This window comes from Nasonia vitripennis, chromosome 2, assembly GCF_009193385.2.
Source record: "Nasonia vitripennis strain AsymCx chromosome 2, Nvit_psr_1.1, whole genome shotgun sequence".
NCBI lineage: Eukaryota > Metazoa > Arthropoda > Insecta > Hymenoptera > Pteromalidae > Nasonia > Nasonia vitripennis.
This window is the reverse complement of record NC_045758.1, coordinates 8,457,257-8,480,964: the sequence shown is the minus strand read 5'-3', so window position 1 is coordinate 8,480,964 and position 23,708 is coordinate 8,457,257. Positions and strand designations below refer to the sequence as shown.

The 23,708-nt window shown below is 40.6% G+C and overlaps 5 protein-coding genes across 9 annotated transcripts; 2 read left to right on the top strand and 3 right to left on the bottom strand.

The window, feature by feature from the left end:
• Positions 1-605: 605 nt before the first annotated feature.
• LOC100119315 (zinc finger protein 502) lies at positions 606-5,193 on the bottom strand. Of its 3 annotated transcripts, XM_001603054.6 has the most exons (12): positions 5,155-5,193; positions 4,622-4,992; positions 3,677-3,909; positions 3,365-3,598; positions 3,067-3,294; positions 2,421-2,991; positions 2,153-2,333; positions 1,835-2,072; positions 1,609-1,749; positions 1,410-1,520; positions 1,196-1,336; positions 606-1,112 (listed from the first exon to the last, which is right to left on the bottom strand). In XM_001603054.6, the coding sequence occupies exons 3-12, from the start codon at positions 3,896-3,898 to the stop codon at positions 855-857; spliced, it is 2,325 nt and encodes a 774-aa protein (XP_001603104.1). In that variant the 5' UTR covers positions 3,899-3,909; positions 4,622-4,992; positions 5,155-5,193; the 3' UTR covers positions 606-854. The 3 variants fall into 3 exon arrangements, with proteins under 3 accessions (XP_001603104.1, XP_016838347.1, XP_032452535.1); XM_016982858.3 differs by lacking the exons at positions 4,622-4,992; positions 5,155-5,193 and adding an exon at positions 4,265-4,580; XM_032596644.1 differs by lacking the exons at positions 4,622-4,992; positions 5,155-5,193 and adding an exon at positions 4,491-4,573.
• Positions 5,194-5,314: 121 nt separating this feature from the next.
• Positions 5,315-9,337, top strand: LOC100119344 (glycerol kinase-like). 3 transcript variants are annotated; one of them, XM_001603084.6, is made up of 10 exons: positions 5,315-5,649; positions 5,818-6,076; positions 6,151-6,368; positions 6,446-6,658; positions 6,748-6,858; positions 6,934-7,190; positions 7,372-7,577; positions 7,842-7,979; positions 8,069-8,143; positions 8,211-9,337. In XM_001603084.6, exons 1-10 carry the CDS (start codon positions 5,557-5,559, stop codon positions 8,300-8,302), a joined length of 1,662 nt encoding a protein of 553 aa, XP_001603134.1. In that variant the 5' UTR covers positions 5,315-5,556; the 3' UTR covers positions 8,303-9,337. The 3 variants fall into 3 exon arrangements, with proteins under 3 accessions (XP_001603134.1, XP_032452536.1, XP_031779656.1); XM_032596645.1 differs by having other exon boundaries at positions 5,589-5,731; positions 8,211-9,107; XM_031923796.2 differs by lacking the exon at positions 5,315-5,649 and adding an exon at positions 5,709-5,725 and having other exon boundaries at positions 8,211-9,107.
• Positions 9,100-11,723, bottom strand: LOC100119379 (testis-specific serine/threonine-protein kinase 4-like). The gene is made up of 7 exons (XM_001603116.6): positions 11,275-11,723; positions 11,047-11,203; positions 10,696-10,865; positions 10,470-10,619; positions 10,126-10,399; positions 9,510-9,689; positions 9,100-9,337 (listed from the first exon to the last, which is right to left on the bottom strand). Exons 2-7 carry the CDS (start codon positions 11,200-11,202, stop codon positions 9,224-9,226), a joined length of 1,044 nt encoding a protein of 347 aa, XP_001603166.1. The 5' UTR covers position 11,203; positions 11,275-11,723; the 3' UTR covers positions 9,100-9,223.
• Positions 11,724-12,031: 308 nt separating this feature from the next.
• On the top strand, positions 12,032-13,231 carry LOC100115053 (RNA-binding protein 8A). Its single transcript, XM_001604813.6, has 4 exons — positions 12,032-12,304; positions 12,439-12,582; positions 12,670-12,931; positions 13,011-13,231. Exons 1-4 carry the CDS (start codon positions 12,244-12,246, stop codon positions 13,039-13,041), a joined length of 498 nt encoding a protein of 165 aa, XP_001604863.1. The 5' UTR covers positions 12,032-12,243; the 3' UTR covers positions 13,042-13,231.
• On the bottom strand, positions 13,232-15,222 carry LOC100115023 (26S proteasome regulatory subunit 6A-B). Its single transcript, XM_001604836.6, has 3 exons — positions 15,013-15,222; positions 13,595-14,728; positions 13,232-13,447 (listed from the first exon to the last, which is right to left on the bottom strand). The coding sequence occupies exons 1-3, from the start codon at positions 15,052-15,054 to the stop codon at positions 13,337-13,339; spliced, it is 1,287 nt and encodes a 428-aa protein (XP_001604886.1). The 5' UTR covers positions 15,055-15,222; the 3' UTR covers positions 13,232-13,336.
• Between the last annotated feature and the right edge of the window lie 8,486 nt (positions 15,223-23,708).

Here is a 23,708-nt window from a genome sequence, read left to right as displayed (position 1 = left end):
CTGGCGCCGGCGTCACCGCCGTCGACAGGAGAGGGTGACTGCCTGGCGATATAGACGCCGAGGGCGTGCGCGCGAGCCAGTCATTTTGAAAGAGCGCGTCGAGGATTTCCGGAACAATGCGCCAGCGCGAGCCTGATAAATGACGGGAAATCGAAGGAAAGAGAGAGAGAGAGAGAGAGAGAGAGAGCTCGCGCGAGTGAGAAAAGCCTATCTCTCCATTCGACGATTAATTGTTAAGCGAGAAAGCGTTCGTCGGGCTCTAAAAGTTTAATTGAGCGTGAGTAATATTCGCGCGAGGGAATTTCCATGTGGCGAGGCGCGAGGCTTTATTCGAGGCAAGCGCCCCGTGAATGCCGGGCTCGCCTTTTAATCGTTTCGACGACTCTCTCTCCTTCCTTCTCCCTCTGTCTTCAGCGGGCGTATACGTCGTCGTTTTCTCGATTTTCTTCTTTTGCGCGAAGATCTCTCGAACGAGCGATGATAAAGGGACGAAAAATAATTGGTGAAAGACGTAAAACTTCGGAAAGACAAAAGGAGCGCCTGGCAGAGATGACTTAATCGCCGAGGGCGGAAATCAAAAGTCCACTGAGTGCGAGAGCAGAAGGTTTCTGGAAAATTCAATTATGTATTTGACGATCTCAAAGTTTTTAGTACATACTTAATGTTTCTTATAAAATTAAAATCGAAGCACTCTCTGTGCTTCCTATCTTTTAAAAGCGACCCTCCCCCCCCAAATATCTTATTATAATTATGGTTCAAAAAATATACGTTGTACACAGATGTTTCCCATGATGAAGTAACATTTATACAAGCAATACCACAGAAAAATAAAGCACGAAATTTGTATGTTACAATCAAGATTCTTGTTCTTCTTCTTCTTCTTCCGCTTCTTGTACTAAGCTAAGCCAATTTTTACCATCGGTGCCGCTAGGTAAGCGAATCTGTACCAATCGCATTGTCTTGCTTTCGTCTTCGCCAACTATGTCTTTTATATCGGCACCTGGTGGCAGAACTATTGTGTTACCTTCTGCGTCTTGGTAACCATAGACCTCTTCCATATTGTCTGCTACTTCTGCTTTGCACTGTATTTGAGATGCATCTTCAAACGCCACCTGAAAAAGTATACCACAACATATTCGTTAATTTCTGTCTTTTACGTAATAGTCTAGGAACAATGAAGAATGTTTTCACGAACCTGCCCATCGACAACAAATTGATCTATTTCTTCGGTGCTCATATTACTGTTTGCAAGACTTAGAACATTTTGCTGATCGCCACCTTGAATTATTACGTGATCTTTGAGTTCAGCAACTATCAATTGTGCATTATCACTTAACTGAAAATATAATAGTAAATTAATTGAAAGAATGTTTTATATACGTGAAAGAATTAGATAAATCGTTTCATACCTGGGTAGAACCGTCATCCATGACTAAGTGGACTCTATTATCTTGAATAATTACATCATCCTCAGTAGTCAGTCTTGGTTGATTAACAACAATCGTATCATTCAAATGACCCTAGAAGTAGGCAAGAAGTTGATTTAAATTGTGACTTGTCAATATAATTTGAAATATAACATTTTTTCACATTTATAGATAATCATACCTGTGTTTGCATATGTGTGTAAAGTAAAGGCTTTCGCATGAATCCCATTCCACAAACCAAACATTCATAAGGCTTTTTATCACTGTGAATAAATCGATGGGCATTTCGATTATCTCTGCTGTTAAAAGCTTTACCACAGACCTATAGACAAAAGTATAATAGGAGTACTAGTTTAAGAATATAATCTTAACTGGATCTCTAGGTAAGTGGAATCAGATTCAAGTACCTCGCATAAATAAGGCTTTTCTCCTGTGTGAATGCGCATGTGTTTTTTGAAATGTTCTGGATAAACAAACGTTGCTGTACATGTTTCACATTTATAAGGACGCTCTCCAGTATGAGCTGCTTTAATATGATAATCCAACAATCTTCTTCTTTTGAAACCTTTGCCACACTCATCGCATTTGTATCTCTTGTCGTTGTAGTGCGTCGCGCGCTTGTGCGATTGTAGATTTGATCTTTGACTGTGGAAATTTATTAACTGTTAGTATATAATCAAGACAATAAACAAATATTACTGTACATAGATAATTTGAAATTTTACCTAAATGTAGCTCCACAAAATTCACATTGATAAGGCTTCTCTCCTGTATGTGTTCTTTCATGGTCCCGTATTTCAGCCTTTCTCGCGAAAGCTTTACCACAAACACGACAAATATATGGTTTGTATCCAGTGTGAACAATGTTATGAACTTCAAGATTGTGAGCTGAACCAAATGCTTTTCCTAATAAATTTAATATCAATATAATGTATCATGTTCTTTATCGATATTCCTTACTACCATTATTTTATTTATAAAATAAAAACTTACCACATTGATGACAAACATGTTCTTTCACGCCGTTATGGGTTTTCACATGTTGTGTCAAATTTTGCTGGCTAAGGAAAGTTTTGCTACATTGTGTACACTCAAAGGGCCTTGGTCTAACTTCATGCGTTTTAACATGAGCTCTATGAGTGTATTTTGAAGCAAAATCTTTACCACATACTTCGCATATATAAGGTCGATTTCCAGTATGTGTATTCGTATGCTCTTCAAGTAAATTCTTAGAACTATATCGCTTGCCACAAGTTTCACATGACCAAGACTTTGCTTGAGGATAATGAATTCGTTTGTGAATACGAAAGAGTCGCAAATTATTAAATATCCTATTGCATACTTCACACTGGAAATCACCTTCTTCCTTTGCTACGTGATCATCCAAATGATGTGACAGATCTGTTCTTTTTCTAAATTGATCACCACAAATATCACAAATGTACAATCGAAGATCGTGTTGTTCTTTCATATGAGCAATTATTGCTTTAGCATCTTTACTTTCATTATTGCCATCACCTTCACACAAGTTACATAAATAATTATCCTCGACCCTGGTGGTAAGCTAAAAATTATCAGAATTGTTACAGATTGAACATGTATGTAAAGTATAGAAAAATTGTTGAGAATAAAAATTTACTTCTTCAGGTAGTTCATCTTTTTTCGGTTTTTGCTTCTTAGGAGAATCCAGTTTTTCTATTATTACTTCTTCAATTTGTGATTCATCATCAAATGAGTTTGTGTCCATATTACTATGGATATCATCATTATTAATAGAATCTTCATGTTCACCTTCTTTAGGTATTTCAAGTTTCTCTATAATCGTGTCATCTATTTGTATACTTTTTTCTGAATTAATTTCTGTAGGCTATAATTAAAAAACGTTCATAAGTAATTTCATTAGAAATTTAAAAAATAGTCAATTAAAATGTACACACTTCTATCTTAGTTGGCACATCTGCAATAGTAACTTTCTTAGTTTTTCTTTTTGATTCCTTGCTGACTGACTTGAGTATTGGTACTGTTTCTACACTCTCTACATTATCTAAATAATCGTGGTCAGTATAGTCTTCTCCATTTGAATTTGCTTCATCAAAGTTAGCAGAAGTTTTTTCATACAAATTACAAATTTCTTGTCTGACTTCTGCTAGTTTACTTTCCAATTCGTCAGCCTTTTGAAAAATATATAAATTATACGTAAATCATCAAGTTGTCTTAGGTAAGAAATAGAAATGTTCAGAAAAGGCTACCTCATTAATGAGCTTATAACATTTTTTACAAACAATAGTCGAATGTGCATTTTCTTTGTTAATAGTGGTTTTGAGTGCAGAACAGAGAATATTAATGATAGGTTTATCTAGGTTTGTTGTGGCATTTTCTCCAAAAATGCCAATACTGTTCCTTGTTGATACTCCCACTTTGCTATTGCAAAGTAAACAATGAGACATGTCTTTCTCGCCGTCCGCTGTCATCTTTTATGCTCCTATATGAATTAAGAAAAAAATATGAATAAGTTAATTGAGCTTATATGTAGCTATTGTGTAAAACAGCTTAAAACATTTGGTGTTTTCATACAACTCAAGCAAATTTTTAAAAAACGCGCAATTAAAAATTTTTAATAAAAATTCAATTTGTGAGCAATCATAACTGTTGTTTATCTCGTTTCGCTTCAAAAATAATAAGAAGTCAATGTCAGTTGCAATTCAACAAGTGCCACCCTAAAACATAACAACAATCCCCGCGCTATCCTCGAATATTTTTCGAACGCCGCGTTCAATTTTAGGTTATGTCCGATGCCTGCAACTGACTACGCGAAGAGAAATGCAAGGCAATATTACGTAAGGCGAGGTCCTCGTCTTCCGAGGACACGATTCTCCAGGAAGCGGAGCCTCGCTCCGAAATTGTACGAGCCAGCCTCGCATCGTCACCGGCGTCAACACGCCAGACGCGCAATTTGATTAGGCGCGCGAAAGAGCAGAGCAGATGCAGCAAGTCCGCGATGGCGCAAAAGTATGCTCGACGACAACGAGGCCGTTGAGTAGGTCACGATATACGCCACAATACCCATGTTCGGCTTCGAGCTGACCCGATAATCGCGGTGTCCAGGATACGAGTCTCGCATACGCGTTCGCGACCCCCGCGAAATAACAAATGCAATAGAAAAGATAATGAGAAGGAAAGTTGCCAGCACTGACTTGGAATTTTCGTCTCGATGACCGGGCGATTGGCAAGGCGGCGACGCCATTCACTTCGGCCACAGCAGGGCTTTTATCGTTCTCCTCTTCCTCTCCTTGTTTTCTGTCCTTTGCTATGTTGCTACAGCTGCACCGAAGCCACGCTACGTGTGACTAGTATAAGTATCCCTCTCCCTGATCCCACTCATGCTGGTTCTCGTTCGATTCGTCAGTGCTGCCGCTGCTTGGTGGCCGTTTGATTTTCTCTCATACACTACTGTGTTGTCTTTCTCGGAAGCGTAGACGTGTAGCACTGCCGTCTTTGTTGCTCTGGAATGCGACGTGTGGCGTATTGTATGTAGTCATCAGCGTCACGAAAATGTGACTTTTTTCTGCGAGAAATTCAATAACATACGCATAAATATTTCGTTTTGATGTATATGAAACTCGCTTATATGTCTCTAGATTGGTCTGCCAATAAAATAATTATTCGCAAAACTAATCCCAATGTAAGATAAAAAAATTAACAATTGGATTGCAAAATAAATACAAACACTTGAATAATCCAGTTGTTCTGCGCTTTTATATTTAGTACAATGCTGGTAAAGTAGTTTTCAACGAAACTTGAAGTCGATAATAGAAGGTTCCAGTTTTCTTTTCCTTACCAACAGTCGAGACAACCCCACACCCACACTCTGCGGTCGATCTCAGGTGAGGCTAGTCTCGGCCTCGGGCACATGTATATAGCGAGTTTCTCGGAAGGAGATATCAAAAAATACCCGCATTGATAACATAGTTGTATTGGTGCCCGAAGAGTCACATAAGTGGGAGCAAAGTTCACGAGTGACTAGATGTTTTTGCCTGCTATGTGTCGTTTCGTTTAGTGTTCAGCCGAGATCGCGTACGAGGAGACCGCCCTGCATAAGCAAAAGTAGTCATTCAACATTTCGGCGCAAATGACTGAAAATGCAAAGACGACGAGCAGTGCAAACAGATATGGCCCGCTCATCGGAGCTATCGACGAGGGCACGAGCAGCGTCAGATTTTTGGTACCTAATCATCGAGAATACCGATAACATTACTTGATCGTTAAATCCAAGTTGATTTTAAGGATCCTCTTGTAGAGTTTGTGTATTAACAAATTACATAAGATAGCAAAGATAAGGATTTCGTTACATAATTTACATAGTGATGGAATGTCAAAATCGATTTTTCAGGTCTTTGCAGCCAATACTGCCGAGGTCTTAACGTATCATCAAAAAGAGCTCAAAGTCTCTTATCCACAAGAAGGATGGGTGGAACAAGACCCGATGGAAATACTCGAAGCAGTTCACGAATGTTTGAATCAGACTGTAGAAAATTTAAAACAACTAACAATTAATCCAGCTGACATTGTTGCTATTGGAATTACAAATCAAAGAGAAACGACGATAGTCTGGGATACCAAGACTGGAAAACCATTATACAATGCTATTGGTAGGATAGGCTCAAATAAAAATGTGTATTTATTAGTCATATGTATTTTTCTTAAATAATTACTCTTTCTACAGTGTGGATGGATATGCGAACTACCTCTATCATAGATGAACTTCTTAAGAAAGTCCGTAATCAGAATAAAAATTATCTCAAATCACTCTGTGGTTTACCAATAAGCCCCTATTTTAGTGCTCTGAAAATGAAGTGGCTTATGGACAACGTAAGCGAGGTCCAAGAAGCTATCAAAGAAAATAGATGTATGTTTGGGACTGTTGATTCATGGCTCATATGGGTAATATTTTTATTTGAAACATTGATGACAAACTGTGTAGAACTAAAACTGAATTCAATTGAGCAAATTTCTTGCAGAATTTAACAGGTGGCTCAAATGGTGGGGTTCATTGTACAGATGTAACTAATGCTTCCAGAACTATGTTAATGAACATTGTAAATTTAAAATGGGATCCATATCTTTTATCTTTCTTCCAAATCCCAGAAGATATTCTGCCACAAATCCGTAGCTCTTCAGAGATTTACGGCAATATCGTTGATGGTGTTTTACAGGGGGTTCCAATATCTGGTGTGAGTTAATATATAATTTGCCAATCGTTTTTAATTGCTACAGCTACTTAAATTTTGATATATGAGATTTATATTTCATCAAATTTCAGTGTTTAGGAGATCAACAAGCTGCTCTTGTTGGTCAAATGTGCTTCCAACATGGCCAAGCCAAAAGTACTTATGGAACTGGATGTTTCCTTTTATACAATACAGGAACGAAGGCAAATTATTTTATTAATTATGATTAGAACGATTTGAAGGTGCTAAAGTTTTAATCAGTCAATTTTTGTTTATAGATTGTTGATTCAGCCCATGGTTTGTTGACAACAGTTGGATATCAATTTGGTCCAAAGGCTGATCCAGTCTATGCCTTAGAAGGTTCGATTGCTATGGCTGGTGCTATTGTTAAATGGTTAAAAGACAATCTACAAGTTATTGACGACGTATCTGAAACAGAAGCTATTGCTGAGAAACTCACATGTGATAATCGAATTATTTTTGTTCCTGCGTTTTCTGGACTGTATGCGCCTTATTGGCGAAAAGATGCCAGAAGGTGATTATACACATTCATTTTGTAATATTATCCTTTATTAAAACACGATATAAGATTAAGGTAAAAAAAGACGTTTTTCACAAATATTTTGACAAATATGTCGACTTCTTCAGCGAATCCTAACTCAGGAAAGTTATTTTACCAGCATCAATATTAATTTATCCTTTAAATACAATTTTAGTGTGATTTGCGGTATTACGGAGGACATCAATTATCGACACATAGTGAAAGCTGCACTTCAATCTGTCTGTTTCCAAACTAGAGATATTTTGGAAGCTATGAGAGAAGATACAGGAATGACCTTGACAAAATTATTAGTTGATGGAGCTATGACTAGTAATAATCTACTTATGCAAATGCAAGCGGATATCTGTGGTGTTCCAGTAGGTAAGATCAAATTCAAAACTCAAACTTGTATGCTTAAAGCAGCAAAATATAGAGATGAAACAGCTGGCAAGAATCCAGACTGCATCTATACACTGTCTTACTATTGCCAATGTTTCAATCAAATTAAACTTCGTAATTAATATGCAGTTTGAACTTTTTATCCTTGAGAAAAAAAAAACTTTGGCAATACTTAAGATATGTTAAGATTAGTTATCTAATCTATAAGCATTAAAAACGACATTTTTCTTTTTTCCATTTACATAGTTCGACCAGTAATGTGTGAAATAACAGCACTTGGAGTAGCAATTGCAGCTGGCTGCGCAGAAGGTATAAAAAAGTGGGATATAACTGTTGGTACCAATGTCCCAAGTGATACTTTTACTCCGTCAATTACAGAAAATGGTATGTATTGCATAATCAACTAGTGATTTTTTCTTTTCGACTCATCTAATTTTTGCAACTAATTGCAACAATTTGATATCATTTTTCAGAACGAGATATGTTATATTCAGAGTGGAAGAAGGGCATTGAACGAAGTCTCGATTGGGAAACTGATGCTGCTTCTGGTATGTATCTGAAAAAGTAGTAAATCAATGTTTATTTCAGTTTACAAAATAACAGCTTTATTTCTAGAGGAAGAGGAGGACATCAATAAGATGACAGCATCCGGTTTGTTTGTGTTTGGCACTTTACTACTACTTATGTTCGCGAGGTATCGATCGTGAACTCTTCAAGCTACTATATAGAAGATTTAGGCAAGAAAATATTCCAAACTATGCGGGACTTTGATAGTTTTGCTGATAACCATTGCATTTAGTCATATAAAAGCAAAAATCTTACGGGTACCGAAAAAACCAATCCGCACACGGTGTAAATATACAGCTGTTAATTCATCTGAGTTTCACGAGACCTCAATTTCTGTGCAAATTATTTATGTATTACGATTTTTTTATAGTTGCGTATTCTTAAGAACATCGTTAGTCATAAAATCACTATACAGCTTCCTATGCAGTACTTAAACAATAGTACATTACGATACGTGTGACTTAAATGGTTCTTTTTTACACGGCGCAGTTAGCACCCGAGCGCAGCGAGTGTGATAAACACGGTTTAAAAAAGGACTGATTTAGTCACAGATAGGCGTGACTTAACAGCGGATTTTAGCCACACTGTTCTATAAAATATTTTATGTGCACATGGTACGTGAGCTGGCGTTTGATTAGATATCAGTTTGCTAGTTCATGTGCTCAATTAGTCAAGTAGTGCTAAACTATGCACACATGAATATGACTAGATATGACGGTATTTTTCTTTTAGAGTATATATTAGAATTGTACAATACAAATGACCTTGGACAACTATTCCTGCAATTTTAAGTATACCACGTGTAGGTGTAATGTATATAATGATAAACTGTAGTAATACAGCTTAACGCTCAAGACCAATTTTTGTATCTTGCAAAGCGTTGTGTAAACTCTAAAGTGCCAGGTAGATTCCGTGTTTTGTTTATAAATAAAAAAGACTTTTTTTCAAAAAATAAGTGCTTATTTATTAGTTACAAAATTTAATTTCATATAAAGTTTGCTATTTTTTTTTTTGTTAATCACGCTGCTTTGTGATCAAAATTTTCAAATTCACTGTTATTTTTATTTGCTATTTTTTTGTTCATTTTCGTCACTGCTGTTGCTTTTTCTTGATTTTTGTGATGATTTTTTCGATACTGATTTTTGCTGCGATTTTGCGCTGTTCGATGATTCTCCCTGCAAAAATGAAATGTCATTAAAATAGCAAAAAAAAAAAAAAAAAAAAATACACGCTTGCGCATGATCCTTCGAAACTCGTTGTTTGTTATTTTTATGTATATAGAGTTTCAGCGAACACTCTGCGAAGCTGAGAATAATTTATGCGCGCGCACGCAATGATATAAATTACAAGAAAGACATCATCGGTAGAAGTCTGAGCTGTGGCGGTCGGGATGGCGAGCCAAACGTCGTTCTGAATTTCGCAAATCCTTGGACGCGACCTCTGGGGTACGAGAATCCGCAGAATGAGATTGCGACATTCCTGCGACACCTTTGGCGATTCCGGAAAGACGATTTTGCTCTGTACTTGCTGGAATTTCAATGTTACGAATTTATCGCGGAATTCGTTGATGTGAGAATGCGTTTATTATTGACTGTTTTGTTAGAGGCTTTCTCGGATCGTATGTTTGTCATTTAATGACGATCAGTGTAGTAAATGCGAAAACTGTCCGAGCGACTCGGTGCCTGAATTGTTGATGATACAAATATTTAATAGCGCAAAAGAGGTCGTTTCAATTCGAATGCTATGCTTTCTAAGGTATGTAGGTCAAAAAAGTTTCTCATGCGATCGAGAATTTAACGAGAAACTTTACGAAAGCTCTCCGATACTTGATCAAATTGAGTCCGTCTAATCAATAGCAAACTTAAGTCATCGTTGAAAAAAATGCGTCGTAAAATTATTGATTATGTTTGATATGCATGATCACAATCAAGGATGTAATCAATTTCACAGACTCCTCGAATACCTTGAGGAGTCGCGACCAGTTGTCCTCGTCGAAGGGCATCCTACCGAAGACCATCGTATAAAGCACGACACCAGAAGACCAGATGTCCGAGAGCTGAGGCTGGTACGGTATGCCGCGAAGAATCTCCGGTGAAGAGTATGCGAAGCTGCCGCACATTGTTTCGCAAAGCGGCGCTACTCCATTCGCCGACTTCATGTGCCCTCGGGCGAATCCGAAATCCGACAGTTTGAGATTGTAGTGCCTATCCATCAGCAAGTTCTCGCACTTTACGTCTCTAAGGAGTTCATTTATTATGCAGTTGTTTTTTCTCATTGAATGTGACGATCACAATTCGCTAAGCATACCTGTGCACGACTCCTCTTTCGTGACAGTAATTAAGAGCGTCGAGCAACTGTCGATACCAACGGCGACTGCGAATTTCGTCGATAAATTTGTCGCGTCGAAGTATGTCGAATAAGCTACCATTTTCTGCGAATTCCATGATAATGTAAATTCTGAAATCGATGGGAAGAACGTACTGTAGTTTTCCAATGGATTTTCGAAAATTATGCAAGGCATTGTGTCGAGAACCTGTGAGAGGTTTCTATCGCCTGTAAAAACCGAATTAGATGGGGATGTCGCAGTCCTTTCACGACCTCAATTTCGCTCGGCAGAAACTTATTCAGATTAGCACTCGGTGCTTGAAATTTTGACACGATTTTCACAGCTACTTGATAGCCGTGTCTCTCAGACTTGGCGATCTGAAAATCGAAAGCTATTACAATAAATGTCAAGGGACGGCTCTAATGGCAAAATTGCATTATGGCGAAAATAAAAGCGTTCCTCTCCTGTCTACTTTAAGATTGACCCCGATATTTGTGGGAAAGTGCGCCTCTTCGCTGTATAAACGTTATCACGTTCAAAATGTAAATGTATACTCACTTTGACAGTGGCAAAAGTTCCGACGCCGATGGTTTTGCCAAGCGTGTATCCATGATTCTCCAGAACAGTGAGTCTACTCTCGCTCTCTCCATCTTCGTCTTTTTTACCAGAATTTTGATTACTTTGCTTTCCTTTGCTCAAAGGGTCTGTTGCCATTCTGAATGTCGTCGAGGTTAATTAAAATGATATTTCAACGAGAACACTTAAATCAATTTGATCTGAACTCACTTTGTCTAGCGTTATGCCGAAACATTTTAAAATTGAATTTCAGAAGAATTTCTTCCAGAAGTATGTGTGTGATAGCCTAAACATGTTGAATTTTGCACGAAAAATTTTGATGGATTGGTTATTTCCTGTGTCGTACTCGAAAAAAATCAGACGCCAATAAATGAACGTCTACCTCGATTTCGCGCTATAGATGTCGAAGTTGTAGTCCAGTAAAATTAGCTTTGAAATCGAAATGCGATAGAAATGGCTGCATTTTGGTTATTAGGTAAATCGAGGTTGAAAAAGACGATTCTGAAATTTGCAGCTTCCTAGGTCAACGGGTTCTATGCGAAAACAGTGTGCAAAAATTAATTTTGCTTATATCTCGAAAACGGTTTAACGTACTATAAAACGAAATTAGTTAAATGTAGAAGGAGGAGGAGGCGCGACGCGTACCAAGCCCTGTACCAGACGCCTCCCCCTCCTTCTACATTTAGGTAATTTCTCTTTTATTTATTATCTCGGAACTTTGCACTCATCGAAAACGATTAAAAAATCGATTCCAATGCAAAATTGAACGCTCTTTCGACTGGTGCAGGTCATTTTACTGTACGTTAAGCCGTTTTCGAGATATAAGCAAAATTAATTTTTGCACACTGTTTTCGCATAGAACCCGTTGACCTAGGAAGCTGCAAATTTCAGAATCGTCTTTTTCAACCTCGATTTACCTAATAACCAAAATGCAGCCATTTCTATCGCATTTCGATTTCAAAGCTAATTTTACTGGACTATTGTTGACGTTCGAAATCTCGCGCCACGCGCCATCTTGAACAGTCGTTGCGACATCTGTGCCGAAGCATCGCGTCCGTCATTTTGCAAATAACGCACTCGCCGGATTCCCGTTGTTGCTGATGCGGAGTTTGGGAATCAAGAAAATAAATAGATCTATTTAATCGAATTCCGTATAAGAGATAAGTGTTAATTGTTGCAATGGCTGATGTTCTGGATATTGACAATGCGGAAGAGTTCGAGGTCGATGAAGAAGGAGACCGTGAGTACTTGTTGGCTGTTTATTTTGTGAAATTCTTGAAATAACCTATAAACTATTCTATATTTCGTCTACACGTACTCGAAATAATTGCTGAACGAAGAATAAAAATTAATTGTTACCACTATTGCTTTCAGAGGGAATCGCAAGACTAAAGGAGAAGGCGAAGAAGAGGAAAGGACGTGGACATGGAGCAGAGCTTGTTTCCACAAGAGACGATGTTGGTCATTATGAGTCCATGCATGTAGTTGAAGATGATAATGAACCTGGCCCACAAAGATGTAAGTATAATATTGATGTTTAAGAGTGCAGTTATTACTTTGATGGGAGAGTTCATTTCTAATAACTCAAATTGTAATGTTTAATAGCTGTAGAAGGCTGGATTTTATTCATCACATCCGTCCATGAAGAAGCTCAGGAAGATGATATTCACGACAAGTTTTCCGAATTTGGCCAGATCAAAAATTTGCATCTCAATTTGGACAGAAGGACAGGCTTTTTGAAAGGCTATGCACTTGTAGAATATGAAACCTTTAAAGAAGCACAAGCTGCTAAGGATGCGTTAAACGGATCAGAAATTCTTGGCCAAGCAGTAGGAGTTGACTGGTGTTTCGTTAAGGGACCAAAGAAGTATGATATTTTTTACTACTATGCAATTATTAAATTATTTGTTGAGTTTTGTCTAATGCTTCTTAATTTTTTTTTTCAGATTAAAAAAGAGGAGTGGCAGAAGGCGATAGAAAACATTTTCCGAGACTTTATGAATAAATAACTACGTTCTTTATCTATTTTTCACTATTGTAAACATTCAGATTAAGTAATGTAATATTTTATTTTACCTTTAAGATTTTTCACTTTGGAACTCTGGTTTCAATTGATGACCAAAAGATTGTAGCCCTATTCAGCAATTAAAGATATTTTGTTCACGAATCACTGTTTTCTCCACAAATACTTTTATTTTACTCCTTTTTTTTTACATAATAGCGAGTTAAAAAATTTCTTATTTTTAATAAATACAATTATCAACATATTAGATTAGGCATAATAATTAAGGTTTGCCTTCTTCTTGGCTTGCACTTCATTAATGGCTTCCATTAAATCTTCATGCGTCACAGCTGTAGCATTACGCCTTAAAGCAATCATACCCTGGAAAATAAAAATTTCTAATTAGAATAATGAAATGTGTGAATTTTTACTTTTTCATACATTCAAGTGATAAATATATAAAATATAATGTCAAGAATTCTACTATCAATAACAAATAAAATATTTCAAGAAATAATTAAAACTCACCGCCTCAACACAGACAGCCTTGCACTGAGCTCCATTGAAATCATCTGTACTCCTGGCAAGTTCTTCAAAGTTGACATCCGGGGACATGTTCATTTTCCTTGAGTGAATTTGCATGATTCTTGCTCTTGCTTCTTCATTTGGATGAGGAAATTCGATTTTCCTGTCTAATCTACCAGATCTGAGCAGAGCAGGATCCAAAATATCAACTCGGTTTGTAGCAGCAATTACTTTAATGTCGGCTGTAGAACTGAAACCATCGAGTTGATTGAGGAGCTCCAACATGGTTCTTTGCACTTCACGATCTCCAGCTTTTTCAGAATCAAATCTCTTGGTACCAATAGCATCAAGCTCATCAATGAAAATGATTGCTGGAGCTTTCTCTTTTGCAAGACTGAATGCATCTCTTACAAGTTTGGCACCATCACCAATGAACATCTGCACCAGTTGTGGTCCAGCCAATTTCAAGAATGTAGATTTAGTCTGGGCTGCACACGCTCTTGCTAGCAGTGTTTTACCAGTTCCAGGAGGTCCATACAATAGAACACCTTTTGGTGGCTGGATACCAAGATTTTCAAACTTTTCTTTGTGGGTCATTGGAAGAACTACAGCTTCTATAAGCTCTTGAATTTGCTTATCCAGACCACCGATGTCTGAATATTGCTCTGTGGGGCGCTCGTCAACTTCCATAGCCTTTACTCTAGCATCATATTCAGCTGGGAGAGTTTCCAGAACTAAATAACTGTCCTTATTGACTCCAACAAGATCACCTGGTTTTAGTGATTCTGCATCAACAAGCCCTATTACAGGAAGGAAGTACGTTTGTCTCGTTGACGTTTTTATCACAGCACATTTTCCTTTACGTTGAGCATCCAGATCAACAACAGCTCCATCTTCTTCTCCCATATCTTGCGGGTCAACATCAAGTAACTCGATAACATTGGATACTAGGTAAGGTAGAGTTTTGTTGACTTTGATCTTTTCAGTATTCTCCTTGATCTTGTCATTCTGAGCCTGCAGTTCATGGGAGATACGCATCACCTCGCTCTTCATTATTTTGATTTCATTGTCTAGTAATCTGGTACGAGATACTATTTCATCTGTTGACATACGCAAAACTTCTTCGCGAAGCGTTTCCTGTAAAAATCATCATTGTTAAATTAAATATCTCTTGAGCATTGTTTTTGAAATTGAACGCTTAATGACATTGTAGACTTTTACAAGAAAAACTCAAAGTTAAACAAAAATGTACAAATTGGTGCATTTTACATTGGTTTTGTCACAAAGTAGACGAATTGAATTGGTTTAGTTAATTTTACGCTATCCAACTGGCTTATGTTGGTTACATTGTTTATATTGAAAGAAATGCTTGTCATCCATAAGATACCTAACCTCAAACAGCTAAATATGGTGTACTTTACCTCTCCATCTTCCCAAATCGATTTGTCCTCCAACGTTGTCATGTTGAGATCGAGGCTTTTCCTAAGCCGAATACGATATGATAAAATTTACGAGAAACGGAGCCGTGAAAGATTATTCTTATTACTTATTAGCGAACGATTTTGTAGTCTCTCAATCTCTCCTCGGCGGCCCCTTTTCCTCACTGGCACTGCCACTGCGGTCAGCAGTGGAAACTGGCGCTTCCCAAGCGTGCCAGTAGGTGGCGGAAAATCATGAGATCATGACGTTTTTTCGTCAAAATTGCATATTTGAACGCAGTCCGTTCTGATATCCATCAGTGCACCTTTTTACCACGTTTGATGTTTACATTTTTGTATTAGTACGTTACTTACAGTAATTGCGTTAGTTATACAGTTGTTCTTTGTGTATATCAATTAAGTATATTTGTGAACTATCGTTCCAGAGACTAAACTTGGACAATAAAACTATACTTTTACAAAAACGTTAAACGTGAGGAAGATGGCAAACATCGCGAGGACACAAGTTTTTTGGAATCGACGCCCTTTGATGGATTAACCTCGAATCTTAGATGGCGAGTACCTGATAATATAAAGAAACTAACAATAATTGAAATATAAATGGCCATTTTGGGTTAACCTTCAAATTTCGCAACAACAAAGCAGTTCCCTTTCTCCTTTCAATACTTACACAATAAAGCCATTCGTTTTACCCTCTGTGCATAAATAAACGTTACAGAAAGCATTTCAACTACAAGTAGTAGTAGTCTAATATCCCGAGCCTGTTAAAAATATGTACTGATTTGGGACTGATTATTTTAAATATATTAAATATAAATATAAGTATTTGACGTGGCCATAAATGGAAGTATCATATAAGGATAATAACACCATTACAAAAAGTATGTATTTATTTGTAAAAGGGGATGCAAGTCCCTATAAAGAAACCGAGCGAACGGGAAAGCATATCAGCTGCAAAGTGGCGAACGTCGAACATTTCTTTTTCGCGGCGTAACTCTTTGAGAACGACAACTTCTTCATAAATTTCTCTATATAGTTGAAAATTGCAAACTCAAATGACACGCGCTGGAATACGCAGAAAGGCGAAGAGGAGAGATAGAGGGGGGCGAAGGGATAAAGTGCCGGGAAACTTTGCTGGAATTTTCCCGAGAACTCGTAATTATCTTCCACTTCTTTGGCTGAAATTAGATTGAGCGTTACGTTTCACTTTTATATACACCCATACACGCGAGAACGCGTTAGCCCGAGTAAATAAATGTATACGCGTATACACGCGAGATGTGTCGGATTGAGCGGGCGCTGCGGAATTGAATTCCGCGTGCGCGAGAGAGTATACGTATAGGCAAGCCTCTCGATCTTCTTGATTTATTAGCGCCGGTTAAGTAAATAAATTTTATTATTTTTTTTTGTCGCTCGCGTGCGGCCGGGGGAAGAGGTATTTTTCGCGCAAAACTGCAGCTCTCTCACGGCGCATAGATAACATTGCCAAAGTTAGATGAGAATTCTTTGAATTTCTAAAGTTTCAAATTACCCTCCGTTATAGTGCAGTCTAAGGATGCCTATACATACATCCCATGTATATAGGCAGGGGGGAAACTATTTTAATTATTTTAACGCTAAAATCGAAGTCATCGATTTTACGCGCGCGCCCGACTATGCGCTATACGACGTGACTCGTTCACGGCCTGTCTCTATAGTATACCTGCAGTATTCCCTTTATTTCATGCTTCCTTTTTTGCGATTTTTTAACGAATCAGGACTTTGCATGATTTAGGTGAGCGATGAGAGCTGGCGAAAAAATCGCTGATCAGAAGGAACGTTAAGTGTCTAATTTTACGCTTCGTGATTCCATTTGGATCACACTATGAATTATACAAGACCTACTGACGTGGTTAGAAATTCATTAGACTCTTGCGAAACCGCAGCGTTTTTTCTTACCGTATATTACCTGCGGCAAGAACGAGATAACAGATTGATACGATTAAATACATTATTCGAACTCGTCTGTAGGCCCACATCGACAGTGGGGTTTTTGCCGCATCGTCGTGCATGACGAAAATAGTTCGTCAATTATGGCCCGGTGAATGTCTCACTAGATAATCGTCAATAATTCCTCCGCCTAACTCTCTAATCCAAAGTGGGAAGCAAAAATATTCGCCTATATAGAGAAATGAGAGAAAAGTTCTGCGGCCGTCGGGCGGTTATTAAAACTGCCGGCTCCACAAAGAAAAGCCAACATCAGCAGATTCTCCTCCCCCGAAAAAGCTATGAAAACGCGAATAAGGGAATTAAATGATAAGAGCCGAGCCGATGTCAGAAAAACGCGTCCGGTGTCCTTTCATGCTTTCTGGTGTGGCTATATGCATACATAATACCTCTCGGGAAAGCTGTGTGTGTATGTGTGTGTGTGTGTGTGTGTGGGGGGGGGGGGAGTAAAAAAGAAAGAAAGAAAACAAAACAAGAAAACTCACGAGTGAGCGTAATTGCGGTGTCCGTTATTGCAGTTCCGTCAATTGCAGCGGTGCAGCAGCTGATAGAATCGCCACCGCTGCTGCTGTGCGCGGCCGTTCGATTTGGATAAAAAAGAAGCGGGCCGGGCCGGGACGACGTGAGAAAAAGAGCGGAATACGTGTCCCACTTTACCGGAATCCAATAAAAATTCAATAGAATCTCTCCCTTCCTCCCTCCTTGCTTTCCGCTCCGCAACAGCGGCAAGAAAATCCAAATAGCCCCTCTCTCGCGCTCGAGGAAAAGTCGCGCGAACCATCGCTCCCCTTGTACTGCATTCCGTATGTACGTCCGCGTGTGTACACACCGCGAGAAATTGAATTTAACGCGGGGGCTTTAACGAGTGCAGGCGTTAAGAGCGAGAGAGTGAGAGGACGGTGCATCGATTTGAAAGGCAATATGCGGCGTCCAGCGATTAAAATGCGTTCGTCGGGGCTGTGTATCCGATGTAGAGCGGATACGGGGCTGCGGCTGCGGTGTTGTTGCTTGGAAAATTGTAAATCACGCGGATGCCAGGATGTGACGTTGCGTTTGTGTAAGCGATGATTCGGATTGGATGCAAGGGTATAATATAGTTTGAGGACCAAAATGAACTCACGAGAGAAGTATATAAGCTTCTCTCGAATTCCGTCGTATCAATCCTACAGTTTACAGTAACGCGGGATCGGTATAAAAGATACGACGCGACCGCATCTCCACAGTCCGGCGCCAAGTGTTCAATATTCTATCAGGCCAAGCATCTCGGGGCTCTGCAGCACAGCTTGCAGCACGCACCGCTAACGAAACATTATGCGTCTCGGCGCAGGGCTGCAGCTGCTTCGCCCCCCCCCCCTCTCTCTCTCTCTCTCTCTCTCTCTCTATACACAAACGTCGAAAAGCCGGTCGAGCTGTGCGCGCAGCGAACGGACAGTTCCAAAAGGAAAATAAAAAAAAACGAGAAACAAAAAACCGGCGGGAGCTGCAGCTCGGCCAAAAGAATTTGTCGGAGCAGCTGCAGCGATTCGTCTGCTCCATTTCGTCTTTTTCACCGATTGCGCGAGTTTGCAACCCTCCTCTTCGGCGAGATCGGTTCACTAGTTCGGCGCCTCATGGGAAATGCATCGACGATACGCGTCGGGGCTCTCTGTACTGATTTAAAAATGCATCCGCGTCGCTCGTCTCGTATTTTCGAAACTTGAATGTCAAAAGCGAGCTGTGCGCAAGTTCTAAAGAGAAAAAGGGATGGAAAATAATGTGAGCTCCCTTTTATCTCCGCCGCGAATCTCTCTCTCTCTCTCTCTCTCTCTCTCTCTCTGCTTATACATTTTCATGAAGGAATCAAGATGGTAATCGAGTCGGAAGTTTGTGTCTGTGTGTCATGATCGCGCGCCATATCCGAAAATTCGAGATCGAGTTCAGCCTCCCTCCCACACAGTCGAGCGCGCGATTAAAGACGAATTTATGCGCGCGTTCTCGTTGCATAATAAACCGAGCTCTCTATCTGTGCGGTGATATACGTCGTCGGATATTCCGACGGGACCACCACCAGGACGTATAGGTAGACGCCGAAGACGGCGATGCGGCGCGATGTTAATCCGGGCTAGCTCCCTCAATCACTTTACAGCTTTGTGGGCTACTGCGCGACGCTTTGACTCGATCCTTGCGGAGCTGCGGTATCTATATTGAAGAAGTAAAAGGGACGAGGAATCGGGAAGCAGCCGATTTCGCCAGTTTAATTAAGCTCCCCTCCTCAAAGAAGTCCAGTGCGTCATTCCGATCGGGGCGAGGGAAAGAAAGTTTTCGGAGCCCGCAGCTTATATAATCAGGTCGTTTTTAAGCTAGTTACGCGCCGCGCGACTGTCCAACTTTGCCGATCGCCAGGAGGAGAAAGAGAGCTAGATCGTTAGAGAGGAAATATTAGCGGGAGAATTTTCCAAGTGCCCGCAGCCGCTATAGCTCGAGATTTGCTAAGCTCGTTGGAGAACTCCGCTGATGTATGCGCTGCTCTCCTCAAGTAGATAGCGCCGAGATTGGTCGGACAGACCGCGTCGGCTTGAATAAATCAATCTTCCTTCCGCCGACGTGCAGCGATGCATGAATTTCGAATCATATATGATTCAAAACTAAAAATTACTCCTATCCAGGATACGAAAAGGAAGAAAAAAATAGCCACATGACTATGCGAGCGCAAAACCGAGTTATTCCATTCTCTTGCGCCTGCAGCAGCAGCAGCAGCAGCAAAAAACTCGCGTCGAGCCGCTGCTGCAACACAAGTGCGCGGCAAGAACATTCAGTTCCGAGGGGGTCGACGGCGGCTGTGATTGATCAGCTCCATTTTGACTTTGTGACCGACGCCGGGCTTTTTACCAGCGACGACAACGAGAATGCCACTGTGTCGCCGGCTGAGAAAAAGCCGAGCAAAAAAGTGACGGACGGCTGTAAGACTGGGGAACGACGTGTGTGTATGTGTATGTGTGCTACGGACAGATTTTTTGCACTCACACCGCATGACGGCGTCATTAGTCGACACTCGTCTGGACGTGTCCGACCCTTTGCTACTTCCTTACTCTCGTCGAGCTCGTGAGCCACGAGCGCGTATTATATAATACTGGCAAAGCTACTACTGCCCGACACCTTTTTTCGCTTTTCATACGGCCGCTAAAATAGGAGAGTATAATTGCGATGTCGCGTGGAAACTAAGTGGTGCCGCTGTGCGTGGGGATGTTTGAAAGTTGATGCGATTTTGATATTTGTTGCAGGAATTCTTTTCTTTTTTTTTTTGGCGTTCGCGCAACGGAACGTAATTCGTTCTTTTTATTGCCATCCGTTACACGAATCAAATGGAATTTTCCTTCCCGCAGGGAGAAACACCGCGTGTGTACGGATATCTCGCAGTAAATCTAACCGATGTTTCAATCTAGTAACTTATGTAACGAGAGTAAAATTTTACTGTGCCAACTTTTGCTGGTACACCATGTAGACCGTGCAATCAATTTCGTCTCGAGAGCAAAGCGTAATTAGTGACAAATTCGCCTCTCTGTGTGTAATTATTTCACACACACACACACAGGGTAATCGCGTGGGTATACATATTGAGCGCGCATTATTTTTCAAGAAACGCGAAATTGCCGCCGCCGCGTCTATATTTACATGAATGTGCGTAATTACGCGCTAATTGCCCAACCCTACATATCGATTGTCTTCAATTCGAATTAATTAACAGCGCCCACTCCGGCGGGGCGCGTCTTATTTTTGAATATATTTTAATTGAATTTCGTTCCGTTATAGTTCGTTGCCAATATAACGTTTCTGTATACAGTAGGCTCTTGGCTGGATAAATCAATTTTGAATCAATCCGTATACACACGAAAGAATCAGCTTCGCTCCTGATATGAGCATCAGCTTCTTTTTGACCCACCACTCAAAGGATTCAGGGCAAGTGCGATTGAAATTCTCGTCGAGGTCTACAAAAGACTAAATTTCCTATATTTACGTTAGAGAGAGAGAGAGAGAGAGAGAGAGAGAGAGAGAGAGAGAGAGAGAGAGAGAGAGGGAGGGAGAAGTAGCTTTGATCTATTATTAAAGGAGTGCGCGGATATAAATTCTTTTGCAAAGATATGTGCTACTTTGTAGTGAACTTTTTAATTTATGAAACATCCGATACTTTGGAAAAGGAGCTTTATTGCGGTTTTGCACGAGCGCGCCAAGGATTTCAAATATTCACGAATATTCCGCGAGGCATTTCGTCGGTGCGAGTGTAACTGATAAAAATGGATCGCTTTCGCGCTTCTTGAAAGTCTCTGCTCGTTTTTAGACGACGAGAATGCATTAATAAATCATTGCCAGCTTCGAAACACGCCTGTTTTTCTCTCATTCGAAGCTACAACGAGTTATCGTACTGAAATTTCAAACTATTCGAAAAAAAACTCGCCGTCTATCTTTCTCGCTCTCTCTCTCTCTCTCTCTCTCTCTCTCTCTCTCTCTCTCTCTCTCTCTCTCTCTCTCTCAGCGCATCGCTCGCGTTCGAATGAATTTTTACCCGCATTACACGGCAACATTCCAGCCTTTACGCGCGATAGCACTGGAGAAAAGCTCCGGATGTGCGATGGAGGCTGGGCTAATTTACGCGACCGAGAGTTGGCTGTATACACACACACGCACACACACACACACATATATACGCTGAAGTAGAAATAACTGGGTGTATATACGGTCAGGCTCTCTCGCCGCTGCCGAGAGTAAAGTTTTATTTGCTCCATGCGCGAATTCCTGAAGTTTAACATTCTTCCGGCTTTGAGTGGGGAGCACGTTAAATGTCATTAATTTACATGGTAAATATATACCTATATGCATCCCTGGAGTAGAAATATTCCGTCGGCCCACTCGCGGCGGACGCCTACTTTACATATATACGCGCGAGCGAGTCAAACTAGCCGTGTAAATTCTCGAACTTTGCTCTGCGGCGCTATTCGCATTTCCCGCGCGAATTCGAAAATTTAATATCCAGTCTAATCTAGTCCTGATGGTATATATTTTTTTTTCCACCAAAGGATCGAATTTCCGGAGTGAAAACGAAATGAAAAGAAAAACGTCGCGGCCGTCATCGGTTTATGCCGATTCTCGGCGGTGCATCAGCAGCTACGTTGTACAGCTTTCCGGCGCGGCACGAAAAGTAAAGAAACGCGAAACGTCAGAGCGATGAGAAGAAAATCCAATCTGTGCGCAGCGCGCGCGCGGCACACGATTCTTCTTCGTCAGCTCTGCTGCTCTACGATATTACGATATATTGGGTTTCCGCCGCCGGTACATAGCGAAGACGGCGAGGATTCAACGGGAGGAAAATACGCGCGCAAACCGTATCCCTCGCGTCGCTCAATTACGTTGTCTCTTTCTATTCTTCGTTTTAGCTTTCTCCGCCGCGCGATTCAACGTCGATGCACTTCAATCTCTCTACGAGTGCTTACACACCTATAGATAGCCGAGATCGAGGCCAATCTGACGCTGTAAATCAAATCAGCAGCGTATGGGACTTGTATCTATCCCGCGTACTACAGCGTAAGCTTCTGCTTTCTTTGAATGTGCGGTGTACGGTACCCACTCGAGGTTATACGTGAACAGCATCGGAGTCAAGAAGTGTAATCGACGCTCGTCAACGGTGTGTACGGGCACAAGTAGGCGGCTGCCGCTAAACGAGCTAAGGTCTCCTCCGACGCAGCCGCCGCCGACAGCTCACCTATATAGGTCGTGTACGTATCCCATGGTGAGAACGGATAGCCGAAGCCGGAGTAGCGAAAGTCATGGATGTATACTCGTTGCGCTCGAAGCCAAGGATGTGGGTGTGTGTGTGTGTTACACACGCGCATAGATCGAGGCATGCGCACTCCTATCATATTGATCTCGCCATAGCAGAGATTCTCGCTTCTCGCGCGGCTGCTGCGCTGCTGCTGGAATCCGTAGAATTGTTTTCTTTTTTTTTATGTTACTGGGAAATTCTTGAAAATCCCTAGAAAGTTCTCGGAGATCTGCCTGGAAATTAAAAAAAAAAAAAAACAACGCGCCCTTCGTAAATCATTCCGCCGAGTTCTATATAGCAGCAGTCGCGAGACAAACGCTACTGGATTATTCACGGAGAATCGCCGGATCGACGGATTCGGATGCCGGCGTTGATGCGGCCGACTGCAGCTGCTATTGTTCAATCTTGAGAATCATTGAGCGCTTCATTTTTCACGCCGTGATTCGAGAGCTCCTCCTCGGGATTTTCTGAAAATTCTCGCCTTGTCAGTATAGCTGTCAGACGGCTGAATCTGAATAACAATGGTGCTGATGGGCTCGATGCGTAGAAAATCCACTTTTGGCTCCTAATGCGCGAAACTCTCCAAGTAGAAATATCAGTGTGCGGTCAGACTCGGTGATCGGCGAATTCGGAGCGAAGGACGCTTGTGAGTACGGGAAATCCTTGAGAAAACCTGTATTTTCATCAAAACTACCGCTTGCTTGAGATTATTGAGCGGCAAAGACAAACGATACCGCGAACCAATAAGTTTTACAAAAGACAGGGCGAATCCAACACCGAAGCGCAATTTAGCTAAAGGAAATCTTCACGTCCCAGAAACATTTGCGTTAGGAAATAAGTAACCCAAATACCATCCGAGTATTACTCGCTCGCGAACGAAAATTCCGCGTTCACACAC

Excerpts from the sequence above, each read along its gene's own strand:
- LOC100119379 (XM_001603116.6), bottom strand. The coding sequence starts at position 11,202 with ATGGCAACAGACCCTTTGAGCAAAGGAAAGCAAAGTAATCAAAATTCT. Across the intron at positions 10,400-10,469 it reads GAAAGAGGAGTCGTGCACAG|AGACGTAAAGTGCGAGAACT; the intron begins GTATGCTTAGCG and ends TGAACTCCTTAG. Across the intron at positions 9,338-9,509 it reads CTACCGATGATGTCTTTCTT|GGAGAATCATCGAACAGCGC; the intron begins GTAATTTATATC and ends TCATTTTTGCAG.
- LOC100115053 (XM_001604813.6), top strand. The coding sequence starts at position 12,244 with ATGGCTGATGTTCTGGATATTGACAATGCGGAAGAGTTCGAGGTCGAT. Across the intron at positions 12,305-12,438 it reads GGTCGATGAAGAAGGAGACC|AGGGAATCGCAAGACTAAAG; the intron begins GTGAGTACTTGT and ends TATTGCTTTCAG. Across the intron at positions 12,583-12,669 it reads TGAACCTGGCCCACAAAGAT|CTGTAGAAGGCTGGATTTTA; the intron begins GTAAGTATAATA and ends AATGTTTAATAG.
- LOC100119315 (XM_001603054.6), bottom strand. The coding sequence starts at position 3,898 with ATGACAGCGGACGGCGAGAAAGACATGTCTCATTGTTTACTTTGCAAT. Across the intron at positions 2,073-2,152 it reads TTTTGTGGAGCTACATTTAG|TCAAAGATCAAATCTACAAT; the intron begins GTAAAATTTCAA and ends AAATTTCCACAG. Across the intron at positions 1,521-1,608 it reads ACACACATATGCAAACACAG|GGTCATTTGAATGATACGAT; the intron begins GTATGATTATCT and ends GCCTACTTCTAG.
- LOC100115023 (XM_001604836.6), bottom strand. The coding sequence starts at position 15,054 with ATGACAACGTTGGAGGACAAATCGATTTGGGAAGATGGAGAG. Across the intron at positions 14,729-15,012 it reads CGATTTGGGAAGATGGAGAG|GAAACGCTTCGCGAAGAAGT; the intron begins GTAAAGTACACC and ends TGATTTTTACAG. Across the intron at positions 13,448-13,594 it reads AGGCTGTCTGTGTTGAGGCG|GGTATGATTGCTTTAAGGCG; the intron begins GTGAGTTTTAAT and ends TTTATTTTCCAG.
- LOC100119344 (XM_001603084.6), top strand. The coding sequence starts at position 5,557 with ATGACTGAAAATGCAAAGACGACGAGCAGTGCAAACAGATATGGCCCG. Across the intron at positions 6,859-6,933 it reads TATACAATACAGGAACGAAG|ATTGTTGATTCAGCCCATGG; the intron begins GCAAATTATTTT and ends TTTTGTTTATAG. Across the intron at positions 7,191-7,371 it reads TGGCGAAAAGATGCCAGAAG|TGTGATTTGCGGTATTACGG; the intron begins GTGATTATACAC and ends ATACAATTTTAG.